Below are 10,103 nucleotides of genomic sequence, written 5' to 3' on the forward strand. Positions count from 1 at the left end.
CTGTGTTCATATGAAGACACAGGCTCCTGAGTCTCTTGCTGATGCATATACCAACTATGATAAGGGGCAGAACCACAGTCTTTATTCTCAAATTTCCCAACTGCTTTTTTTTTTGGGGGGGGGGGTGTCACGTGAATAAATACAATACCCAGTACCAGAAAGTACCCAATTCTGAACTAATTGAACCCACTCCAGCATTTTGTACACACCAGCTTCTAACAGCATATTTAAACAGGTTTTATTTATTAGCATCTTTAACCTCTGATATCTAGCCAATTCCTCAAAAACCCAAGACAATATCAAGATTGGGGGAGGGGGCAGAGGGGGTCACAATAAAAGCCATTTTTATATTTGCACACTGGAGCCAAGGGTGGCCCCGAGATCAGCCTCTACTCAGCTTTATCATCGGTTACATAGAAAAGGAACTTCTGCCTACAATGCATAGTATGAAAGCATCAACTTGCAACTGTATGCTAGATATACAGAACAGGATCTTTTTGAGAAATAGAAAGTCTGTGTGCATAAAAGATTTTTATAGCCTGCTATACAAAAATAAATAAACAAGCCCCCAAACCTGTTTATACCTTTAGCCTTATGTTAGGTCTTACACAGCAAAATGTTCCAAGCTGACTCAAACAAATCAAGAAAAGGGGTAAAAGAAAGAGTACTTCACATGGGTAATTTTAACTCTCATAGTCTCAGTTCTTAGGAAGGCAAATGCTATATAAAACGGGAAAGACAAATGCTTTCCTATTTTGAAACTTTTGAGGCACAGGTTGAGAATGCAATAAAGAAACCTGGTTTTAATCAATAACTGAAACATTCAAGCACTCCGTGTCAAAAATATTTAAAGTTAACAATGGTCTCAAAATGACTTTTATTCATATATATTGGTATGCATGATGGTAACTCAAGAAAATTGTATTTATACAACCTAACGATTTGTGGAGGCTGCTATTAAAAAAAAATGTAATTAAAAAACTTTCTTTCCAGCAGGGCGTGGTGGCGCACGGCTTTAATCCCAGCACGGGGGAGGCAGAGGCAGGCAGATCTCTGAGTTCAAGGCCAGCCTGGTCTACAAAGTGGGTTCCAGGACAGCCAGGCCTATACAGAAAAACCCTGTCTCGAAAAACAAAAAAAAATATTTTTTTTCTTTCCTTCAAATTCCTGGTTTAATAAGGAACTGTTTATTTTTGAGAAAAAGATCGCAAACATCAGGCTGTTCACAAAAATAACCCATGGTATAACTTTAGAAAACAAATATTAAGACTATTACACTATTTTCCTGTAAGATGCATTTGACATGCCAACTCCCATTCACAAAAATACATGGTTACATTCGTGTTGTAACAGTCCCACTCATGTGAGGGAAAACACACACCTCTAATGCAAAGCTGCTCTTGGGGTTACAAGTAAACGAGATGCCTGGGCAGTTAGGGAAGCAACTACTGAAGTCATGAATAGAAGAACTGTACTCCCTGCATAACAAGAGATTATTTTGGAGACAGTTGATAAAAACCATACAACTTTTTATTGTTAAGTCAAAGAGGTATCAAAATTAAAGCAAAACTTACAGGTGAGACTTAACGAAATTACTACGGAGCATCAAAGGAAGTGGAACTGTAACTAGGCGCAGGGCAATCATGAATTAATGAACACAGGAAGGGTAAGGCGGGACAACAGTGAGAATGTGCAGAAGACCCCAGGGGAGATGACCCGCTGTTACTTTCATCTCTCACAAGCGCCTAGGTAAATGAATAATGGGATAAGATTTCTAAGCTCCACTATGTGCTTAAGAGTCATCCTCCCCATTAGCGCTGTCTCTGTCATCTTCTCCTTCCTCAGGCTCTTTTTCATCATCCTTCAACTCCAGCTGTGAGAAAGACACAAATAAGATAAAGTTAGAGGTATTCTTCTCATCCCAGGACCCCAGTCCTCCCAACTTTCTTTTTTCCAAAGGTAATCACCTGGTCATCCCCCCGATCTTCATTATCATCATCATCCAGCAGGTCACCCTCCTCAGCAGAGTCATCTGCACCTGCCTCAGACTCCATCTTCACATTAGTCTCATCTTTCTTCACAGAGGCGCTGCTCTGCTCTTCTTCAGACTTTTCATTCTTCATCTCTACTGGGGATGAGAAGGACAAGTCTGTCCAGGGGCAAGTGTTGCCCACAGGATATAGACAATTCCCATTAATCATCAAAGAACAAAAGTAAAGTTTTCCAAATAAACTAATGCCCCTCCCAAACAGCCCAATTTGCATATACATTAAACCACCTTAGGAAAATAACCCAAATTCAATTAGAATGATTTAAAGACTATTACCTGCTTGCTTGCTTTGTTCTTTTTCAATTTTTTCCAGGCTTTCCAGAAGAGAATCCACTTTTTGTTTTATCTGAGTCAGCTCCTTTTTAATGGCCTGAAGGTCATCACCTTTCACTGTAACAGAACTGCAATGTTAGACTAGACTAAAGCACCATCTACCAGCTACTCAAAGTGTTCTTTCTAGGTGCTGGGCCTTTCAGTTCTCAGAAGAAATGTTTTTCTAGTTAACAATTCAAAAAGCTGAAAGAAATACAGAGGCACCAACTACAATAGTAACTAGTAATCTTTAGTCAGCAAATGATTTAAAAATAAGATTTAGATTCACTTAAACCTAAACATGTATTTTCCTGACCAAAAAATATTCTATTTTATAGCAACTTCTAACTTGTATCTTTGTGTATGTGCCCATGTTCATGAAAGTGTTCAGATACAAGGAAGGCAGAGGACAGGCTTTCAGTCTCCTGTCTACACCCCCATTTCTCCTTAGGAGCACTGAGATTAGCCCAGCTTTACTTCTGTTTCAAAAAGAAACAAAACAAAAAACTTAAGCTGAGAATTTCAACTAAGAAACTGCAACTGCTTTATTTACTTTCTCAGCTTTCAATAGTTTGCTGACATACTTCAATTATGTCGATCAATATAGAAAACTGACAACCAAAAGTATGCCCTAGCTAAATTTAGTTCAACATAAACATTTATAAAATTAACCAAGCTATTAAGTATAGAACTCAGACTACAATCCTTAAACAACATTCTTTCTCCCCCTTTCCTGGTTTGTATTTTTTGGGTAAACTGAGACCAATGCCAAGTGTCATCTTGCTCTCTATTACAGGATATAGGAGGTGTTTTAAGAGATTAAGAACAGTGTTAGGCTGGAGATGGCTCAGCGGTTAAGAGCACTGACTGCTCTTCTGAAAGTCCTGAGTTCAAATCCCAGCAACCACAGGGAGGCTCACAACCATCTGTAACAAGACCTGACTCCCTCTTCTGGAATGTCTGAAGACAGCTGCAGTGTTCTTACATATAATAAATAAAATCTTTAAAAGAGTGATGGCGCATGCCTTTAACCCCAGCACTCCCAGGCAGAGGCAGGCACATTTCTGGTCTACAAAGTGAGTTCCAGGACAGCCAGAGCTACACAGAGAACCCCTGTCTCGAACAAACAAAGAGTGTTGATCTGTGTCCCTGCCTCCCTAATGGAGGGATTAAAATCCATTACTACTCTGGATCCACCTCCAATTTTTGAGAACGGATCTTTCAGTGAAGTGGGTGGGAGCTCACTGACTTTGCAAGGTTAGGTGGCAGGCAGGTGCAGGGTTGTGTGTGTGTCAGCCTAAGAGAAGTTAAGACATCTAAGATGCTCTGCTTTATCGGAATGCTTGGGATACAAAGCAAGGTCCTTACCCTTGAAGCATGAACTTTACTAACTGGACATCACCCAGATTCAAGTTTACACTCTAGTTATGCCAATGCTAGTTAGTAGTTTCTCAACCACAGGAAGAATAAGTAGCTAAGTGGTTGAGTTTGCTAGTTTATACTTGCAGAAGTTCTCAGGGAAGTTCAGTTCTCAACACCCAAATCAGATTATCTCACACTGGCAACTACATCTTCAGAAGAATCAACACCCTCTCTGGACTCCTGGACTCAACACTGGCCCCCACCCCTTACACACAAATGCCAGGGAAAAAAGCACTACCTGGGAGGTGGAGTGTGCTGCATAAAAAACAGCAAACAAACAAAGACAACATACATTTTCCAGACTTAGAAGAAGATCCCCGTTGTCCACTCTTCGAATTGAATCCACTTTTGCCCCTTCGTGAGGTGTTCCCTGAAACACGCTGACGTTTGGAAGGCACCACAGCTCGAGCAATAGGAGGAGGAGGAGGAACCCGTGCTGGGTAACTGTACATCCTGTGGGTTAAAGAAATAATTCTTCAAAGTGTAAATTTAACTCAAGCCAGGCATGGTGGCGCACGCCTTTAATACCAACACTTGGGAGGCAGAGACAGGCTGATTTCTGAGTTCGAGGCCAGCCTCGTCTACAGAGTGAGTTCCAGGACAACCAGGGCCACACAGAGAAACCCTGTCTCAAAAAACCAAAAGAAAAAAAAAAGACAAAAGAAAGATTAACTCAAGATACAACCAGAGCATAACAACAGGATTACTGGTTTTAGTCCCTTCTTTTCCTTTTGATGTTATTCAAAACTCAATTTGATGAAAAATGCTGCAAGAGGAAAGAGGCGCCCCTCACACATACAGTAAATGATAGGCTTGACTAGACTTTTAAAAAATGGACTGTTGCCGGGCATGGTGGCGCACGCCTTTAATCCCAGCACTCGGGAGGCAGAGGCAGGTGGATTTCTGAGTTCCAGGCCAGCCTGGTCTACAAAGTGAGTTCCAGGACAGCCAGGGCTAAACAGAGAAACCCTGTCTCGAAAAAAAAAAAAAAAAAAGGACTGTTTCCAGGTTAAGGAAATTTTAAGAGAATGTAAGTAAGTTAGAATGAATTGCTTTTACCTTATACTTAAACAATTCACATAAAGTCAACTACAACAAACAGGTGTTCTGATTTTATTCAAGTTCACTGCTACTAGTGATAAAGAGGAGCCACCACCATTGAGTTTTTTCACCTACTTTAAAAATTAAATAAAACAAAGCAATCATAGGATGAGACAGCTGTATATAAAGATGCTTGCTGCCAACCAAGCTTGTTGACCTCAATTTGTGTGATAAGAAATCCAAAGGGCGACCTGACACTACTCCCACTCTAAAAATAAGAGTTCTACCATCTTATTACATATTTGTTTAGGTATGCGTCTAGGGGCATGAATGGAACCCTGGGAAGTAAATATGACCCATCATACTTGGTGGCAGTCACCTTTTACCTGCTGAGCCATCTTGGAGGAACCAAGGTAAGTTAATTTTAAAAAGTTTTGTTTTGAATTTATTTTTGTAAAATTGAAAAATTTTAGTGTTAACACATTACTTTCTCCAGCTCTACTATATTTAACCAATTTTGTTCCCCTTTCAGTGTCACTGATTTCTGTGGGTCAAGGAAGAGTTTGCTAGCTACTTCTTTTGAGTCACAAGCTGAAAACACTAGGAAAGGTCTTATTACACTATGAATTAGGTTTTTACTTGAGTCTCAGGACAGCCAGCACTTTGCTCCCCCTAACACCCCCAACCAAAAAACTGAACAGAAATGAACAAAAACAGATCCAGAAGTTATAAAAACTATGCTACCCACTCTTAATCTCAACTATCCTAGGCAGAGACTGAAACTGCCTAATTTCTTATCTGAAAATCATGTTTTCATTTCCTAAATTTGCCAGCCCACATACACTTAAATACTCTTCTAATATAGGTCAACCAGCAGCGTATGATCAGAAAACCCCCCAAACATTCTATTAACTATCTTTCCATATAAGCACTTTAGTGCGAACAAGCCAAGAAAATATTAACTTCTCTTTCTGTAGAAACAGTAATGTTTTAGATCCAGTATGTGCTGTAAGTTTGCTAGACTTTAGAAACTGATCAAGAGTCTCTTCAACTATTTTTTTTTTTTTTTGTGGTTTTTCGAGACAGGGTTTCTCTGTGTAGCTCTGGCTGTCCTGGAACTCACTTTGTAGACCAGGCTGGCCTCGAACTCAGAAATCCGCCTGCCTCTGCCTCCCGAGTGCTGGGATTAAAGGCGTGCGCCACCACGCCCGGCTCTACTCAGTTATAGTTAATGAAGTAATCTAGATTAGAGTTTAAAGTGTTCAATCGAGGGCTGGAGCTCTGCGGTGCTACAGAAGGATGCACAGTTTTAGAGGAACCACCTCTCATTTATGTGGCTTCAGCAGTCACAGGAACTTAACACAAACCATCTCACCAAGTAATGCTAAGAACGGTACACAGTCTTTGAAAAAAACTACAAAAGTCAGGTGTAGTGGTAAACCCTGTAACCCCACACTCAAGAGACTGAGGCAAGGAGGATCTTAGGCAGACCCGGGCTACATGAGACTGCCGAAGCCAGGAGCAACAAAACACAAACAAGGTCATTATTGTTTTCAAAAAGTACCATGGTTTAGACTAAAACATCTATACTACAAAGAGAAGTCTCCCAATATATGCAAAAGCAATTGTGCCAATTATATGACTTATGGAGTCCTTCATCTGAATCTATTTTTCTCAATTTTTTAAGAAGGTTAAACATGAAAGGCTATGGAAGAAAATGTTAACAGACATCAATGATATATTTAATGGGAAGAAAAATTTTTAGTCTCCCTGAAAGGCTTCCAAGACAAAAATAATATAGGCTAGTGTAGACCACAAATTTCACGATCACATCCTGGCTTTTTACCTTAGCCCAAGCACTAAATAATTTAGCATTATTGGAGAGATGGCTCAGGGGTTAAGAGCACCAAATGTTCTTTCAGAGGTTCTGAGTTCAATTCCTGGCAACTACATGGTGGTTCACAACCATCTGTACTGGGACCTGATGCCCCCTTCTGGCATTCAGGCATACATGCAGATGGAGCACTAATATGCATTTTAAAAGATTTACTTATTGTATTTATGAGTGCAAAGTAGCTGTTTTCAGACACACCAAAAGATGGATGTGAGCCACCATGTGTTCGCTGGGAAATGAATTCAGGACCTTTGGAAGAGCAGCCAATGCTCTTAACCACTGAGCCATCTGTCCAGCCCACAATAAATCTATAAAGAAAAAAAAAAAAAAAACAACTAGCATTACTTATGTATGTCTCACTGTCCTTTGAGATCTTTTCAAGAATATTAGTGTTCTTTTGTCAGAGGTCCAATTTAGGGTTGGGGCAAAGTCTCAGAATCTTCCTAGTACCTGAATTCAGGATGTTTTTATCTCAATCCCTAAGACTTGCAAGCTTGCCATTGTTTTTCAAATAAAAAGAGCTGGGCAGTGCTACCCTTAAATCCCCCAGGCAACCTAAGTGAGTTCAAGGCCAGCTAGAGTTAGCGATCCTCTCTAAAAACAAAAGCCAGGAAATCACAAACAGTACATTAGATGAAATGTTAAAAGCATTAATGACCATTCATTCAGCCAGATCAAGAGGTCTTTCATATATACTGTTCACTTTAAGGAGATTAGGTAAACTACAAAGAAGCCTGACTAACAGAGAAGTTAGAATTTCACTAGTGAATGAGATTCAAATGATTCTTGTCTTGGTTACAGGACTTTGCATCCTGTACACAAATAGTGGCACCCAAACCACATACTAAGTGGCATCTAGATCCAAGGGTGGACTTAACTCTATATAACTAAGTTCTTGACTGACCACAATTTCTGCCAAGACTCCTGAGTCCTAACTAGGTAATTCTTTCAGCCCCAATTACTAAGTCTCTTACTGCTAATTATATCCCCCAATGTTTCCTCACTTATATGGTCAGAGTAAAAGACATGGTGGCACACTCCTTTAATCCCAGCACTCAGGAAGCTGAGGCAGGAGTTAGAGGCAGGCCTTATTTGTAATGTTAGTTCCAGTACAGGCAGGACTGTCATAGAGAAATCCTATCTTGGAAAAACAAAAAACAAAACAAAACAAAATATTTAAAATGTTTGTGAAAGACAAACAATATGCAGTATCTCCTAGGGAAATAATTTCATTACTTATTCTTCTAAACTAACCTCTAGAAAATACTATCAATATACTTAGTATCTGAAGTATTATGTTTTTTAACTTGATAAAGAAAACACATGCATTAAAAGTTAGAAAATTGCCGGGCGTGGTGGCGCACGCCTTTAATCCCAGCACTCGGGAGGCAGAGGCAGGCGGATTTCTGAGTTCGAGGCCAGCCTGGTCTACAAAGNCCAGCCTGGTCTACAAAGTGAGTGCCAGGACAGCCAGGGCTACACAGAGAAACCCTGTCCCGAAAAACCAAAAAAAAAAAAAAAAAAAAAAAAAGTTAGAAAATTCTACCAGCCAAGGTGGTGGTATGGCTATAGCTGTAAAACTTGTAAGAGACAAGAGTTAATGGAGGGCCAGCATACCCTATGAAGTTCTAAGTCTACAAGTGCTACAAAGGGAAGCTGGGCGTGGTGGCGCAAGCCTTTAATCCCAGCACTCAGGAAGCAGAGGCAGGTGGATTTCTGAGTTCTAGGCCAGCCTGATCTACAAAGTGAGTTCCAGGACAGCCAGGGCTATACAGAGAAACCTTGTCTTGAGAAAAAAAAAAAAGCAGTATTACTTTAAAAAGTCAGTGCTTGGCTTTCTAACTATCATGAACACATATGAGAAACCTCATACATACCTGTCATAATAATCCCGTTGAAAGTCATAGTCCAAGTCAAATGAGGAACTGAAAGATAAATTTCAAAAGATTATTTTGGAGCTGCTGTTGTTATTTCAACAGGCAGGTGGGGTGAAAACAGGCCAAACAAACCACAACAAATAGATCAGTAAGATTAGCAACAAATAATCCCCATTCATTCAAACAAATCATTTGCCCTCCATGTAATCTTAGACCACTGGACATGCAGTGATTAATTTAGCAACAGTGAAGAAACAATACAATAGTTGTTACACCACAATGCCCTTACTTTCTAGCTTCCTTGAAACTAACAAATTTCTCATTTTGTACTATACACACACATAGAATTATTCCTAAACAACAAAAAACAGAGCCAAAAGGGATGTATGCTAACACAAGTTAATAAGAATTACACTTTTGCACATAGAAAGCACATTGCATTAACCCTCCCCACATCCAGAAAACACAGAGAAGATGCCCACTGATGGACACAATGCAGTTATAAATAATAAAGTTCCGGACCTGAGTAGAGGGGACGGAGAAGGGTGTTCTGGTACTGACCCGTACATCTCCGCTGCAGATCGTTTCACACCTGCTTTTCCTCGGTTCACTTTTGGCTCTGCAGCCAGGTTAATATCTGGAAAAAAGGAAAACAAAGCCCAATAGGAGTTAAAAGAAACAAAACCAGGCTGGAGAGATGGCTCAGCAGTTAAGAGTACTGACTGCTCTTCCAGAGGTCCTGAGTTCAATTCCCAGCACCACATGGTGGCTCAAAACCATCTGTAATGTCTCTGAAGCCCAAAACCAAAATCCACATGCATATATGTATATATGTATGTATGTATTTATTTTCACTCCCCAGCAAAGCAAACCTAGGCCTTTTGTTATCTAATGATTAATCTTAGTAATATTAACTTTCCTTCTCACTTTGAAAAGGTTAAGCTTTACAGAGCTAGCCTTTCCTTTTTGGACTGTCAGATTCAAAAATGTCCTAACTCCAGCAGTGGAACTGGTCAGCATTTGTATTTCGGTATGGAGATAAAGATTACATAAATATTACAAACTAATTTTTTCCTTAGATTGTATTAGGCCCAAATAGCATGAAAATAACCCAGAGAATATTAAAAGGTTCAAGTTCCAGAGGCTATACATTTTATTCCCAGCAGAAGCAGGCCAAGTTCAAGGACAGACAGACCTAACAAGACCAGCAACCAGAGAAGCTGTAAACAGGGAAAGTTTTATGTAGTTTTAATACATTCAAACTTGCTTTAAAAGACAAACTTGGACCAGAAATGATGGCACACACTTTAATTGCAACACAATTGGAGCTTGAAGCCAGTGTAGTCAACATAGTAAGTTTCAGAACAGCAAGGGCTAGAAAACCTGTCTTTTTTTGGGGGGCGGGGGGGGGTTTCGAGACAGAGTTTCTCTGTGTAGCCCTGGCTGTCCTGGCACTCACTTTGTAGACTAGGCTGGCCTCGAACTCAGAAATCCGCCTGCCTCTGCC

At 40.1% G+C, this 10,103-nt stretch overlaps 1 protein-coding gene across 19 annotated transcripts in view; it reads right to left on the reverse strand.

Annotated features, from left to right (window-relative positions):
* Positions 1-221: 221 nt before the first annotated feature.
* Positions 222-10,103, reverse strand: part of Hnrnpc (heterogeneous nuclear ribonucleoprotein C (C1/C2)) — a 29,377-nt gene continuing 19,495 nt past the window's right edge. For 4 of the 19 annotated variants that reach the window (XM_029468909.1, XM_021181231.2, XM_029468908.1 and 1 more), the window contains 6 exons: positions 9,158-9,233; positions 8,597-8,644; positions 4,077-4,237; positions 2,327-2,440; positions 1,968-2,128; positions 328-1,873 (listed from right to left, as the gene is read on the reverse strand). In XM_029468909.1, the coding sequence (XP_029324769.1) occupies positions 1,793-1,873; positions 1,968-2,128; positions 2,327-2,440; positions 4,077-4,237; positions 8,597-8,644; positions 9,158-9,233 (641 nt within the window). In that variant the 3' untranslated portion in view covers positions 328-1,792. Of the gene's footprint in view, positions 1,874-1,967; positions 2,150-2,326; positions 2,441-4,076; positions 4,238-8,596; positions 8,645-9,118; positions 9,234-10,103 lie in introns of all 19 variants that reach the window. The other 15 variants (XM_029468910.1, XM_021181233.2, XM_029468911.1 and 12 more) reach the window with 6 other exon arrangements.

The sequence above is a fragment of the Mus caroli genome, chromosome 14 (assembly GCF_900094665.2).
Source record: "Mus caroli chromosome 14, CAROLI_EIJ_v1.1, whole genome shotgun sequence".
In the NCBI taxonomy this organism is placed as follows: Eukaryota; Metazoa; Chordata; class Mammalia; order Rodentia; family Muridae; genus Mus; species Mus caroli.